The following is a 15983-nucleotide window of genomic DNA, read 5'->3' as shown; positions in this document are numbered from 1 at the left end:
TACACTTCTTTGTATGGACCCAGCAGTTCACAATCTCTTCACTGCCTTGAACAACAAATATTTCCAGTCCTTTCTTTGCAAAATCAAAGAATGTTTTACCATCACCCAGCTTACATTTATTTGGCTCTGTTTGCCTAAATCCGGGAAGGGGCATCAGAATTCCATCTGACTTAGAATGTTCCAATAATTAATCACCAGTTTTAATATTTAAAATACAGAACAATTGTTCCTGCCCTCATGAAGGAGGGGTGAAGAGAGGAAAACACACAGGACACATAAACTGGCTAATTCCTTATCCTCACTTACAGCACCAAAGCGCCCCGACCATCCAGCAGGATTTGCTGAGGAGGAACCATCTCCTCCTCCCTGAGCAAACACCTCACACCAGGTGAACCACTTCCTGCTCCACCATTCATTCAGGCATTAACACACATTTAACTGTCGCTCAGAATTATTACTTTATTATTGTTTTTACGTTCTCTGACTTCCCACTTCCACGGCTGTTTTCCCGTGCCTGCCAAGCGTGCTCGGTCTCCCGGACTTTATCTCCCAAGGGGCAGCGCAGGTTCCCTTGTTTAAGCAAATAAGGCGACTTGGAACTGCTCTTGGAGCGGGAGAAGTAAGTGCTGTACCTGAAGCACACTTGGCACAGCACCCCTGGGACTCACAAGGGCTGACGTCACCGCTGAGGATCCAGCAGGGCTTTAAAAACATCTCAAGTAACGGCAGGGCTGAGCCACTGCACGTGAAGCCTTAAACTCCCCTCAGCCTCCTCGAGGGCCCAGACTTAAACAATTAAAGTGTTCTGGAGACAGGGCTGAGGGTGGACGAGTTAAAATAGCAGGTCAGAACAGAGCAGATGAAAACTTTTTCAATTTTCGCTGTATTGGCGGCAAAATAACCTCGTTCTGCTTTTCAACTCCTCAAAAACCTTTTTGCCTGGGCAAGACCTCTGCACAGAAATTAAGATAGCTAAGCTATGTGGAGGAATTACCTGTTTTTAATGTGTATTGACTGTCAGGTGAGTGATTCTTCTATGATGTTGTTTTTCCAGAGTTCTAAAGATGGAAAGGATCAGACAGATGTTTCTGTTTGAAGTGCTGGTTGGGGATTGGGACAGGAGAAGAAAAGAAAATTTTCACTCCCAAATAAAGGTGCAGCAGTGAAGAACCTGGAGAAACATCAGAGACCACGGGAGCTGCATGGGAGGGGATTTCTCAGTGAGCTGCAACCTTCTTGTACTGAAATCCTCCAGCCTTGTGTCACCCCAGGGTGGTGGAGAAAAGCTGCCCCTTCACAAGTTTTGTTTGGTGATTTTAAATGTAATACCCTTAAACAGGCATTTGTATGGAGGGGCTGTTTCCACCCCTTTTCCCCCACTTCTGGGCTGTATCACACCCCCCAAGCACCATAAATCTCTCTACTGGTCTTAATAAGCTCAAGTGAATTAGTTTAGGGTGTCTCAGTGTGGGTGAACATCCCAACAGCCCCAACCATGGGCCCTCAATTAAGCTGTTCCTTGGCAGGGGTCAGCACAGCCACCCCGGTGAGATTATCCGGTGTCAACTTCCATCTGGCATTTGTCAGGGCTAGGAGAGGGGAAAAAAAGGCAGCTCTTATCAGATCTCCAAATAAAAGCAGCACTTCCACTTCGTGTAGTAGCAACTGGAAAAATTTCCTTTGTGTTTGAAGCTTTAAAAATATCTTGCCCTTGGGGCTGGCTGAGCCTGCTCGGTGCTTCGAGCCCCCTTTTCCCATCCAGAGGTAATAAAACCAAGCTGATGGTTACAGACATTCCCAGCACATAAAAATTACAGGAAGCTGTTGCTAAGTAATATTTCTACCTAAGTAAACACCACAAAAACGTTTCCCACACACACCTCTGAACTTTGTTATTCCAACCTGCCTTGAAGATGGTTCAGGGCTGCAGAGTTTCTACTGGCACTGCTCTCTCTGGGAGTGAGATTTCACAGCAGTTGAAAGACATTTCAGGCTGAGCAATCTCTCCCTCAGTGCTTTGTCGTGCTGCTTGTACTTGGGAAACAAAGCTACTCAGTTCCTCACCTGTCCCCTGCCTGCCCCAGAACTTTCCCTGGATAAATCACAGGAAAATTAAAGAGAGATTCTGTTGTGTCTCCATTACACCTGCTTTCCCAACATCACAGAAAAAAAAAAACCATCGTGGAATATCCTGAGCTGGAAGAGATCCACAAAGATCAGAGTCCAACTCCTGCTTTGCCCCAAAAATCACAGCCCAAAATCTGGACAAACATTATTGTTTTTGCACAGAATCTTTCTTTAGCAGCTCCTCTGCATGTCAATTATTCCAGACTGTCATCCCTTCCATCTGCTGTTTTATGTCCCCTTCAATGGGCCCTAATTGTTTCACATACTTTCCACAAATTTAGTATTCTGCCACAACTTCCAAATTGCACTAATTGAGAGACAACTTTTGTTTTTAACCCACAAAAGCAAGATAATAAATGACAGACAAAGAGTCTGTTGACAGAGCTGGAATGGCCCCCACGCTCAGGAACTCAAATTTCCTGGTAACGAGAAATCCCAAGACCAAGAACGGATTCCTGCAAAGGTTTCATTCAGGATGAACAGAACTTGAATTTCATCATATCCTCTAAAGAATAAAGCTTATATTTCACAGAACTATAGAATGAATCCTAAAATGGTTTGGGTTGGAAGGGACTTCAAAGCCCACCTTGTTCCACCCCTGCCATGGGCAGGGACACCTTCCCCTAGCCCAGGTTTTTCCAAGCCCCGTCCAACCTGGCCTTGGACACTTCCAGGGATGGGGCAGCCACAGCTTCTCTGTGTGAATTTCTCTCTGACATCCAGCCTAAATATTTCCTCTTTTAGTTTAAAGCCATTCCCCTTTTCCCTATCACTATCTGACCATATAAAAAAATATTTCAGATATCCATCCTTCTATTCCAGGAATGTGGCCCTTCAGTATCCACCAAGGGACTGCCTGAGATTGCAGATGATTTTCCTGGTTACTTTCATCTGGCCATTCTACTTCTCCTTCCTGTTACCTTACTCCACTTCCAGATGACCCAAAATGCAATAAAAGGCTGAACTTGCCTTTATAATTACACTGAGAAACCCAGCAAACTGCTCCAAGTTCTGTATGGACAGAGCAGCCTCTGAATGCAGAGGGAATTGGCAGGAAATCCTATTTTAGAGGGAATTGTTCCTTCCTCAAGTGGAGTGACAGACATATAGAAAAAAAAAAAAAAGTGGAAAAAATGTAAAATATGAAAATCATGTTTGGCAGATCCAGACCGAGGTCTAGGACGTGGCATTTCCAGCATTTTTGTTGTCTGCATTCTTCAGCAAAGACTCTCTCTGCAGCAACGTGCTGCACAGAACCAAAAAGTGTGTTTTTATGGCAAGAAAAGTAAGAACATATGGGGGGGGAAAAAAAAAAAACCTGTTAAAAATGTGAGTGGAGAGGTACAAAACCCCCCAGAGCAGGAACAGCGCTTGGCTGCCATAAACAGCATCAGGCTAGACCCAAATTCCAACCAGACTACACATTTCCCTCCCTTCCTACCCAAAATATAACATGAGTTGGCCTCAACTGAACCGACTTGCTTTTCACACCAACACAAGTGATTTAGGGAGAATAAAAAAAAAAAGCAAAAAAAAAAGCAAATAAAACCCTGAGGAAGCACATCCTGACAGCTCCCAATCCACAGTGAATCCACCTACACTCAGACACAGATTCCTCACCATTGAAACTGGTTTTTTCAAAGGCTGCAGCTGCCCACAAGTGATTTCAGTTCCTCCTCCCTGGTTTCGTCCTGAACCTTCTCTCCAAGGTCTGGAAGGAGATCCTTTATTTTGTTGTCTCCAATGTGTTATCACCAAGTGAAAACAAAAAAATAAAAATTCCAGGCTGGAATTGGAGCTGCAAGGATGATTCAGAGCCTTGGAGAGGATTCTGTGCTGTAACTCAAAGTCAATCCTGCAGTTAACCAGGATCTTTGTGCTGATTAAATAAATATCTGTGTCCCCAAGTGCTGCATCCACACATTTTCTGAGCACTTCCAAGGATGGTGGCTCCACCACTGCCCTGGGCAGCCTTTCCAGCCCTATCCATGAAAAAATTTTCCCTAATATCCAACCTAAACCTGCCCTCTGGCAACTCGAGGCCGTTTCCTCTCATCCTGTCACTTGTTACCTGGGAAAAGACCAATCCCCCCAACCTGGCTACACCCTCCTGGCAGGGAGTTCATTTTCTGTGACACCTTTCAGCCTTCCCCACGTGTGCTCTCCCAAACTTCTTGCCCATCTGATTTTCTCTTGCAGGCTGGAAAAGCTGCTCAGTTTGGGACTTGTGTCCATCAATCAACACACGCTCTGTCACATCAAAACCATCAACATTTACATCTCCTTTGGGGTTTTTTCCCAGTCCCAGGGCAGCAGTGCTCTCCAGCAGCGCTGTGGGGCTTAGACAGCAACAACTTCCCATCCTGAGATGCAAAATAAAAAATAGGAAAACAGGAGATTCCACAGCAAAACAAAGCAGGGGCACAAATAACCTGCCTTAAAACAAACACACAGAGCCAAACTTCCCCACGAAAACGATACTGAAATTGCTGCATTTCAAAGAAGAAAAAAAGAAAAGAGAACACACTTAAAAGCAGAGAGGCAGGAGAATTCAGACCTGCTTTAGCTGCTGAAGATTCCCAGATAAGCTGCAAAGACGCAGAGGGAAAGATTTCACGCCGTGAATACCCCCGGTACCGGGAGCTGCCGTGAGGCTCTCCGGGCTAAGGAAAGCCAAAATGCAATTCACACAAGCTCTTAATAATCTTGACACAACAATTACAAGATTAAGGATACATTATGGGCTGGCAGGAGAACAGAGGACGCAGCGATTCCACCGGCAGGTTCGCTAAATAAACGTCGCTTCATCTCCACCATCGCTCCCAGCCCGAAGGCTCCTCACAAACGGCCTGGAAGGTCCAAAGGACCCCTCAGGTTGTCAAAATAACTCCAGAGATACACGGGAAGGTGTCCCAAGGCACAGGAGGACCCCCACCCCGTGCTGGAAACGCCGGCTACCAAAAAATTCAAAGTAACAAATCCTGCCGTTCAAAACAAAGATAAGCCCGGCTTGTTAAGTGGTTTGGGAAATGCAGCTCAGTGGCTGCCCAAATATGCAGGAGCACTGCTTGTCCACGGCTTCTGCGAGGAAAATCAGATGGGACCATCTGTGTACAGTGACTTTTGGAACCATCTTCCAATTTAAATCTCAATCCCTGAGTCAAACAGACGTAGCAGGCGAGCTCAGTCGCTGTGGGGCTGCATTGGGGTCCTCCAACAAGCTCAGTGAACGTTTACCAGAGGGCTGAGGAGCTGAGATTCCTGTCCCAGTGGTAGAGTATCACATTCCTACAGGTTTCATGGATACAGGCAGTTGGATGAAGGAGAGAAACAATACATTCCAGTCTGCTGTAGCCCAGAAAAATTCCCAGGAATGAGGGACACCAAGGTCTGGCCACTGACAAAGTGTCACTTGGACCTTTAACCTCATGAAACAGCAGAAAGCAAAACAAACTAAATGCATAATAAACTACATTTCAGTGCTGATATAACTGTACCCCCCAAAGTTTATAAATAGGATTCCTTTTTATTTTTTTTTTTTTATTTTAAAAAAGGGAACACACGTACACACTCGCATCTTCTTGCTCCTACCCTGTTATTCTGGCCACAAAAAATAACCACTTTCTTTAAAAGGAAGCTGGACAATTTTGGGGTGAGGAGTAGCGGAGGGGAAACCACATTAATTGCATTAGTTTGTGCACACTGGTAGGAATTCCTCCTGAAATTTGGCACTCAGCACTCAGAGTTGCCCTTTAAAGCTTGGCAAGAAATTCTCCCCAGCCCACAAGTTTCCTAATTTCGTCTCAGGACACACTGGTTCATTTGGATGCTCAGCCTCCAGAAAGGCAGACAACCCTCAATGTGTCAGTCTCACCTCAGTTCACTTCTGCTCCCCGACAAGTCAGATTTGACATAAATCAAAAGTAAATATATAATTAAAGCTAAACTTAAGGTCAGGTCCAAGTTCAGTAAAAACAAATCTGCATGAAATTAAAAGCAGCTCCAGCAGAGTTTGAGAACTGGAGTTCAGGGAGCTTTCTGAACACACCTTGTCCCCTGATCCAAAACCCTGGACTCAGATCCCATCATTTCACCCCCCACCCCAGCCAGGTCCTCTCTCCTCCTTCCCTTTTCCCCTTCAGGTCTGACTTGGCTTCCTGCTTCTTACTCTGTGCAAACACTGCTCACTCATCCACGGATCTCAGACGTTTTTAAGGCAGGAAGGTTTCAGGAAAAATGTTACTGCCCCTTTCCAGGGTCAGGTTTATTCCACAGAGACTTTTCCCTGCTGTCCTGTTCCCATCTGCTGCAGCCTTTCAGTCAGTCTGGACTTTTAAATCCCTACACAAGCACCAACAGGGACATTCAGAGCACCAACCATTATGCAAGACATCAGTTCCACTCACAGTCCACTAAAATGGGGTGCTCCAGGCAGTTCCTGACTCTCCAGAGAAACCAAAACACACATTTTGGGATTCCTCATTTATGCAGGTGAAAGAACTTCTCAAACAGCCCCATCACAAAGGTTCTCTCTTCACCTTCCAGTGCCAATTTTGAGCCTGGCTTTTAGGAACTTGTGCTTAAAGGTAAGTAATTAATAGGTTAGAGAACCTGTTAGTTCTCCAGCAGATCATAGAATGGTTTGGGTTGGAAGGGACCTTAAAGCTCACCCAGTCCCACCCCCTGCCATGGGCAGGGACACCTCCCACCAGCCCAGGCTGCTCCGAGCCCCGTCCAACCTGGCCTTGGACACTTCCAAGGATGGATCATTCCAGACTCCTCTGGGCAAGCTCTGCCAGTGCCTCACAGGACCTGGAAGGTCAAAAAAGCGGCAGCAGACCCGGAGCTGAGCTCCAGCACCCTGCACTCACCCCTCTGGCAGCGATCGTGCGTCCAGCAGCGCTCGATGAAAATGCCGTTTATCACGGTGGGGGGGCAGTTGCTCTTCCCTTTCACGGTCCCAGGGCAAACATCTCCACACTCCTCCTTGTCATCCTTGTTGGCCACGATGTAATTGTCCTCTACAGAGTCCAGAATCCTCGACCAGTCGATGGTGGACAGGTAACACAGCTCGTTGTTCTTCTCGATCCTCACGGCGCCCCGCGTGATGTTCATGAGGTTGTAGAGCCCGATCTCCTTCAGGTGAACCATCTCAAAAATCACCAGGGCGTAGTTAAAGAACAGGTGAGTCCCCCTGATCACCGTGAGGTTGGGGAACAGGCCCTTTAAGCTCTCCAGGCCGTACACACGGAAGAGCAGCAGGTAGTCTGTGATCATGGTGAGCTTGGGAAAGCTGAGCTCACGGAAATCCTCCGGCTTGGTTTTAAACATCAGCAGGATCTGCAAGTGGCCCTCGATCACGGTGCAGTTCTCCAGCATGCTGAGCCGGGTCAGGTTGTTGCGGATGTCCATGCTCCTGCAAACTGGGAGGCAAAGGATGATGTTATTTATTTGTTTATCTATCTATCTATTTATTTATTTATTTATTTAACAGAAGCTTCATTGTTTTCTGAGCTTCTTAAACACAACAGTTCTTGTCTGACTGCGCCGTGACCGGGACACGTGGCCCCCTCAGCGAGGCAGCCCTCGAGTGTTAAGAAATACACTGTGGGGAACATTCCCTGGTATTAAGGTTACAAAATAAAGCTGAAAGAGCATTTCATCATTTTTCTCTGCCATCTCGAGGGTCAGGCTGCTGCCTCTGTCACGACAGACACCCCTCACAAAAGGAAGAGACATCTGAGCAACTGGGGCTGTTTTCTTCAGGCAGTTGCCAGCGACACACCTACCCCAGCCTCAGATTGTGCAATTAACGCCAGAGGATCAGAGGGAGCGATTCAGAACAGTTGAAGGGAGGGGAAGACACCAAAAGAATAATGGCCAGAGATGGCAGCGCTTGGGAAGGGAGCAGAAAAACCTGGAAATACACCTGGGCAGGAGCACAGCCCACGCCTGTGCCCAGACTCTGCTGACAGGAGGCATTTACCACCTTATTTTCACCTTACCACCAATTTTTGCCCTGAGCATTCTTTTCAGATGAGGTGTTGGGGCTTTTTTTTTTGTTATTATTTTCTCAAGGGTGCAAAATCTCCCCTGTTTTGACTACCTGGGCAGTTTATTTAGCAGAACCAGTAAGCCAAAGAACTGGCAAAGTGAACAACTACAAATTAGAAGGTAAACAGAAGAGTAGGAATCCAGGCACCAGCAGAAGGAAAAAGTTTGAATAGGGAAATATTTTTGTTAACTCTAAGCAAAGGTAAGTAATCAAGAAGGAAATTCAGAGCCCTGCACCAGCACAGCACAACAGAACTGCCAGTGACAACCCTTTTGAAATCAAACTTCACAGAAACATCAGCCAGACCTTAATACTCAAATCCAGGTGGATTCTTTATGAATTTTTCTTTTTTGAAAAGGATTCTCTCCTTTGTCTAAAGCTTAGCCAGCATCTTCCCTCCCCACTTAAGAACAAAAAGCACAGGGCCTTTCCCCTTTTTGTCACTGTATTTAAAGCTCACCAACACTAAAATCACCACATCACAACTGATGCAGACACAAATATTTCACTGTTAGCATTGCCTGACTCCTCCTGGTTTCACACAGCCCTCTGCTGCAGGGGTTAAAACCAAATTCTACGCAAATGTCTTAACGATTATTCAAAAATTTGTTCCACCGTAATTAAAAAAAAAATAAAAATATTAAATTTGGCAACACTAATACGGGATCTGAAGCAATGCTCTTGCCCAATGGGACTTTTTGGCACTGTAGCCAAGTTGTTTCATAAATTGCTTTCTGGAAGAAAAAGTGCCTCAAAGATTAGGGATGCACTTGAAAAAGTGGGAAAGGAAGCAGCAACCTCTGTGTCCCAGACTGGAATTAACTCCAAAGCTGTCCTGCTGCACATCCCACCCCTGGGCTAAAAGAACTGGGAGAGCAACATACTCTGCATATTTATTTGCAATAAATAAGATTTTGGCGTTTCCAAGGAAGCAAGTGCATGACAGCACAGGGCAGTGGTTTCTTCACGAAAGGAGAAGTAACAGAAGGACAGATTAAACTCGGTGTACAAGTCACCACAACGGTAAAACTCAGCTAAACTCAAAATCCAACGTCTTGGTTCTCATTTATCAGTGGTCCTCATGATTGCTGAGCACACAGGCGGTGCTGAGGTGGTACCCAGGGCCAGCTGCTGCCTCACAGGATAAAGTCCTGCCTGTTGGAATGTGACCTGAAGGAAAAGGAAAGGGCAAAAAGTACAGCTCAGCTCTCCAGACTGGGAATTGCTGTGGGGAGTAAGAGCTCCAGGCTATTGCTGTGGCTCAAGGCCATGAGATGCAGATACACACTGAGCACAATTGCCTCAGTCTTTCATCCTTTTTCCTGGAATTAGGGAAGTCACCAGGAACTGGACACTGAGCTGGCCCCAGATAAGCTCTTCACCCACAGCCATCCCTGCTCAGCTCCACGGAAAGAGAACCTGGAGCTCGGGTGGGAAGATCTCCAGTTTGGTACAGTCAGGGCCAGGCCCTCCTGGTGCTGTGGCTGCATCTCAGGCTGTGGAAATCTCCCTGTTTTCCAGGGGCAGAGCTGAGGAACTTGGTCTGAAGGAGCTATTCTGGGTGGGAACTGCTGCATCACCTCAGCACCTCAGGGTGGGTGCCCAGCACCGAGGGGATTGGGCAGAGGAACAGATGCACACCCAGCCAGACTTCACAGGGAGGGTTATCGTGGAATCACACAAAGGTTTGGGTTGGAAGGGACCTCAAAGCTCATCCCATCCCACCCCCTGCCACGGGCAGGGACACCTTCCACCAGCCCAGGCTGCTCCAAGCACCGTCCAACCTGGCCTTGGACACTCCCAGGGATCCAGGGGCAGCCACAGCTGCTCTGGGCAACCTGTGCCAGGGCCTGCCCACCCTCACAGCCAGGAATTCCTTCCCAATATCCCATCTACCCCTGCCCTCTGGCAGTGGGAAGCCATTCCCTGTGTCCTGTCCCTCCATCCCTTTTCCAAAGGTCTGCTCTGCTCCCATCAAACCCCAGCCTGGTTTCTGGAGATCACAGCCTGGAGATCACAGCTCTTCCCACTTTCCTAAAGACTCAAACCCAGTTAAATTCCCCTGTCCATGAACCTGATCCAAATCATTCCAGGCTTCCAGAGATCACCACTAACACAGGCCACGCTGCTCCTGGCCCAAACAGCCTGAAAAGCTGCTCAAAGATCCTCCAACCTCCTCAAAAAAAATCCAACAACTTAAACCACCCACCCAGGACACAACACAAACCTCCCTCCCCTCCAGCTCTCCCCATCCTGACACAGATTCCCCACTAGAGGTGGCCAAAGGCTGAGAACACCCCATATTTTGAGGAGATGTGGGAAAGAACAAAGCTTTGCTGAAGCTGAATCTAAAAAGAGGCAGGTGGAGCTTTTGAGAAGTTAAAGAATCATATAAATCTCCCAGAGCTGGGAGCACAACATCCACAATCCATCAGCTGGGTCGTGTTTTACAACTATTCTTTGCGTTTTTCACCCATTTTAAGCCCAAGACAGAATGCCTTACTGGCCATCAGTGCTGCCAGCAGACTTGACAGGGGGTTCCACACATCCTGGCAAACCAGGATGTCCCCTGAGTTATCCAGACTCTGCTGCTTCCAAAGCTGAGCAGCAGCAGCAGTGGGATGATGGAATGATGGTCACATCCTCTTCTCCAGCACGGGGGTTCCATCCCTGCCCTTTAATGGAAGGATGTCAAACACTGCTGGGAGCCTGGGATGGAAGCTCAGGAGGCTTTCAGAGCACATTAGAGGTTTGCTTCTGAAGTAAACAACTGAATAAAAGACTAGTATGGTTATAAATCTACACAGATTAAATTGGGGTTTTCACCAGCTTTTCTCCACATTGAGAGAAAAATCAGAGTTAACTATTTTTCACCTTCTACTTCAGTTTAGGTTTTAAGTGATAAGGACCACCACAGTATCTGAGCTTCTTTTCTTTACCCCCTCAAGTAGAATAATAAGGAATGAGGAACATCTGAAACAAAATGTGCTTTTTGGTTGGAGGCTTCCCCATCTTTTCATGCCTCTGAATTTGCAGCAGTTTTGTATCTCCTGTTCCTGCAGTAGCTGTTTAAGTCACCCCATAAATTTATTGTTACCAAGACAACAAGAAGCAGTTCAAAGCAAAGTAATAAGCATTTTTTCCACAGCTTCCCTCAACAGTATTTCTTCTGCAGGGACAGTGGAATTAGTCAACCATTCCTGATGAAGGCAAGGGAGATCTGATCCCAAAAGATGGAGAGCAGAGTTGAGCCATCAATTCTAGCCACAAGACAACCTGGTTTCAAAAAACAGATTAATCAGCTTGCAGGGAACTAAAAATCCCAAATTGCTTCTCCAGTAGTAGGGCCCAAAGCTGCTCCTGTGCAAACTCCTGGCAAAGCCTCTGCTACACATAAATTCCCGAATTTCAGCACAACCAGCAGCACAGCTGCCAGAGGAAGCACATCCTCCATCCCTGCTACCAAGCTACTCACAGCAACTTCAAAAAGGGAATAAATCATTGGAGACATGTTCCATCAGCACCAAGCTGAACTCCTGCTTTTTAAAAACAAACAAACAAACAAACAAACAAATCCCAGGATGCTGAAGCCTCTCAGACAAAACTGGTTTGGTAACAACCTTCAAATCCCGAATAAAGAAACCAGATCTGATGCCAGAGGTTAAGTTTTCAAGATAGAGTCCAACCAGGGGAATAGGTGGAACTTAAACCTTGTTTATAGTAAATCATGTGGACACCAAACCTTAATGATTCACTGCTTCAGAGCTCTGGCCTCCAACAATAAAGACCAGTGTAATCTGGCACAGAAGGCTCACAAACCATTTGAGGTAACTATTAGTTAATTCTGCTTTTTTTATAGTGTTTGCTGCCTACTGAATAAACAAATTACTGGAGAAAAATCACACTCTCTTTGGTCCAGGCAAAAGTTTTGCAATTCTACACAAGGTAGTGGTATTAGGAAAGTGGAAAAAGGACTTTTGGGTGTTTCTTGGGATAACTGCTGAGACAGGAAAACACCCTGTTAAGTGACATGACAGTGGCAGGGCCTGTGAGACAGTTCTACCCACTGCAGCAATAGTTTCATAAACATGCAAACCATCTAATTGTGAAATACGAATTTTTAAGCTTCAGTTTTGCGCCTCAGACATTCAGATGCGAGCAGAGAGCTGGATATGGACTCCAGAGCGAGCCCCTACAAATCCCCAGCCCCTCAGGGTGCCTGTTACCTCTCACAGCTCACACTGGCACCGCTGAGTGGAGGGAAAACCTCTCCTGGAGGTCACCCAAAGCACAGATAAGCTCCCAGTCTGGCCTACAAAGCCTGGTTTGGGCTATCTTTCTGCTCTACTCACTCAGCTCAAAACACAAACAGCAAGCAGGACTCATCCTGCCCCGTTTCCAGGCACAGATAACCAGCAGTGAGGTGACACCATCCCAGCACCACGCAGATCACTCGGGGGAACGGCTGAAGTCGGCGTCGATGCCGACGGACCTGAGGACCCTCCTGCTTCAAAGGCAGCAGGAACAGGCTCTACACATGGCCAATATCAGCATCATTTCTATTCCATGACACAGTCACCCCAAAACTGACCTCCAGAAAGCTCTGGGGTTTTACCCTGCTCAGGACAGCAAGAGCTGCCTCTCTGCAGAGCGGTGAGAGGACACGCATGGACACGGCTGGTGCTGGGCTTGGTGCAGCCCTGCCCTCCTGCACTCCCCCTTCCTCCTGCACTCATCCTCCTCTACACTTCTGGGAGCACAATTTCATTCTAGGCCAAGTCTCTCAACACCAAAAATTGACACACAGGGTCGAGGTGGGACAAGGGGGCAGTCTCTTAATGAGTTCCCAAGCACATGAACGTCTGTGTGAGCCAGATACAATAATTAAGAAGCAACCTATTTGTAAGGGTAGTACTACAGCAGTACCCAGTAAAATATGTCCCACATGATGACTTAGATGGAGAAATCTCAGCTAGATTCCCAACTCCCACATCAGCAGCAGGCAATGCATGTGCAGCACCCAAATTTAGGGCCAGAGTTTCGAAGCGGGGGAAGTGTACTCCAAACTCCAGTGAGTGCATTGATTAGTTTTCCATTAACCACAAAAGGAGCCCAGAGTAAGTTGTTCCATTAGTAGATGCCTAAAACTAGGTGAGGTAAATCCCACCCCAAATACCACAGCTAATGAACTGACGGGCATGAGTCATGTGGGAGATTTATTTCAAGAAATTGCATTATGTTTACACAGCGATAAAAAAAAATAAATACACAAACCTGTTTTTCTTCCCAAAACAAGACGTATGGATCTTCATTTTATGTACAGGTTGGGCCTCCTTTCCTTAACCCTTTTTTTTTTAATTGTGTCAGTAACTTCTGAACTCACCAACTCCCTCCAGTCTTGTGTAAGAGGAAGAGAGCTCTCACACAGACGGGGACGGATTGAGGAGGGAAAACTCAGTGTCTGCATCCAAAGGATGTAAATGTGAACTTAAACCATCCACTCCATTTGCCTCCTGAACCACCTACACATTCCATACACTGCCTTCCCCCCAAACTGCTGCTGTCTGAAGGGAGTAACAAGAAGGGAAAGGACACGGGGCACAAGGAAAACTATGGAGGGGGAATATTGTCAGTGAGAACAGCATTATCTCAGGGCCTGTCCCTGTGAGCACAGGGCTCCAAGAAAGCTGCTCTCATCAGCCCCGTTGCTCAGGGAACAATTTGTTTGCTTATGCAACTCCTGTAGGTGCATTTCCCCTCCGAGCCAGGCTGGTGCCCTCGCGGGTCCGGCTTGTTTTCCATGCCCATCGGAGAGCTCCGTGACCTAATCATTCCCAGAAAACTGAGCCAAGCACCACAAGCAGCTGAAAACCTTCTGATTTAGGGACCTGGTGGTCTGAATTGTCTGCAAAATAGTACTTGCACTGTATGAATGATATGAAAATATTCCAGCCCAGGCTTTGCTTTGGTATCCTGTGCTAAGTTTCTCCATCCATGGAGTGATCCCACCAAGCAGTAACACAGCAAAGATTATGGAGTTAAGATCATAAACACATTTGCATTCCTAAAAGCAAATATGATTTAAATAAAGAACTAAATGACACGCTTCACTGTGGCAGTAATAATAACGTTTTCAAATTAGGAACTGCTGGACTCAAAGCTGTACATGGGTTTATTTATTATTAGTGCTGTATGTCAACTGCCTTTTTCATCTCTCTGATGGCAAGGGGCAGGTTTGCCCACACCATGGGACTGACTCTTCCAAGGTAACACTGAACCACTGGCCTTCTTTAAGGCTTTGAACATAAAAACATGTATGAGGAAGAAACTGGGGTATTTCTGAAACATGGAACTTGTCCTACTGCTGGAAAAAGAGGCTGTTTTATGGATAAATCCTGCTTTATCCCCTGAATACCATTCACATCCCAAAAATGTCCATCACTGGATTGCCTATATTTGCACCGATTCTCTTGCTACCACCTTTTCCAATGGGAATGCTAACAGGCAGATTGTCCATGGCAGAGATGATCCACGGATCCAGTCAGCTGCCTTTAAATAAATATTTCCCTTTTGTTAAAAAATTGGTAAAAATTACCTCAAATTAAAGAACCTCTAATTAAAAGGATTTCCTAAGCAAGTTCATTTAATGTAACCCACCAAAACAGCTCGTAAGGCTTAACCTCGAGCCAGCCGTGGGTTTAACAAGCTTGTGACCTCCACCCCAAAATCTTTACGCCCCTGTTTTGTTTTTTTCTTTTTTTACAAGCCCCTGTGTAAACACAAGACCATCCCCTCGGAGCTCTCACCCCTTTAATACCTGGGGATTTGGCACCACGACCCAAAAGTGGTTCAAGACAAAACCTCCACGTCTGGCCACGCTAAACCCTCCTGAAACTGGAGCCGGTTCTGAGGCGGCCGAGGAGCGGAGGGGGCAGAGGGCTGGAGAGGGGACCGGGAACAGGATTGGGGAAGGGGATTAGAGACAGACCCGAGAAGGGACCGGGTAGGGCGATCAGGGAGGAGGGAGCCGGGAAAGGATTCAGGGAGAGAACCGGGGAGGGGACCTGGGGAAATGGATTGGGGTGGGGGAGCAGGGGAAGGGTCTGGGGAGAGGACCGGGGAGGAGAAGCAGAGAAGGGGACTGGGGTGGGGGAGCAAGGAGAGGGGACCCAAGGAGAGAACCGGGGAATGGGCTCAGGGGCAGAGGATCAGGGGCAGGGGATCAGGGGCAGGAGCCCGGGGAATGAACCGGAGAGGGGGCCGTGCCCTCACCCCGCGCCTGCCCCGGGCGCGGCCCGCGGTGACCTCCGGGCCCCACGGCGGGGCCCCGCGGGCCGGGACGCGCCGCCCGCTCCGTCAGCGACCCCCGCAGCCCTTCCCGGGGCCGTCCCCGCTCCCGCCCCGGCGGCCGCCGGGCCCTCCCGAACCGGGGTGGGGGGGTGAAGGTGACCCGGGAGCGCTCCGGGGCCGCGGCCGCGCTGCCCGCGGGCCCCACGCAGGTACAAAGGGCACGGCGGGGCCCGCGCTGCCGCCGGCGCCCCCTCCCCTCCCTTCCCTCCCTTCCCTCCCCTCCTCCCGGCCCCCACTCACTCTCTCCGCGGCCGCGGCCGCACCAGGCTCCCAGCACCACGGCCACGGCCAGCGCCGCCGCCGCCGCCGCTCTCGCTCCCATCCCCGCGCCGCCACCGCCGCCGCCGCCGCCGCCCGGCGCGAATCAGAGCCCGCGGGGCGGGCGCGGGGGCCGGGCCCGGCCGAGCATCGCCGGTGGGAGCCCCGCGGAGCCCCCCCTTTATAGCGGCCG

At 48.2% G+C, this 15983-nt stretch overlaps 1 protein-coding gene across 1 annotated transcript in view; it reads right to left on the bottom strand.

The window, feature by feature from the left end:
* INSR (insulin receptor) overlaps window positions 1-15983 on the bottom strand; it is a 55975-nt gene extending 39992 nt beyond the window's left edge. The window contains exons 1-2 of the mRNA XM_050321363.1: window positions 15773-15983; window positions 6999-7550 (exon numbers count right to left, since the gene is read on the bottom strand). Of these exons, the coding sequence (XP_050177320.1) occupies window positions 6999-7550; window positions 15773-15854 (634 nt within the window). The 5' untranslated portion in view covers window positions 15855-15983. The remainder of the gene's footprint in view (window positions 1-6998; window positions 7551-15772) is intronic.

This window comes from Myiozetetes cayanensis, unplaced genomic scaffold (genome assembly GCF_022539395.1).
Source record: "Myiozetetes cayanensis isolate MyiCay16 unplaced genomic scaffold, myiCay2020 scf26, whole genome shotgun sequence".
Taxonomy (NCBI): domain Eukaryota; kingdom Metazoa; phylum Chordata; class Aves; order Passeriformes; family Tyrannidae; genus Myiozetetes; species Myiozetetes cayanensis.
This window is presented reverse-complemented; position numbering and strand designations above follow the sequence as displayed.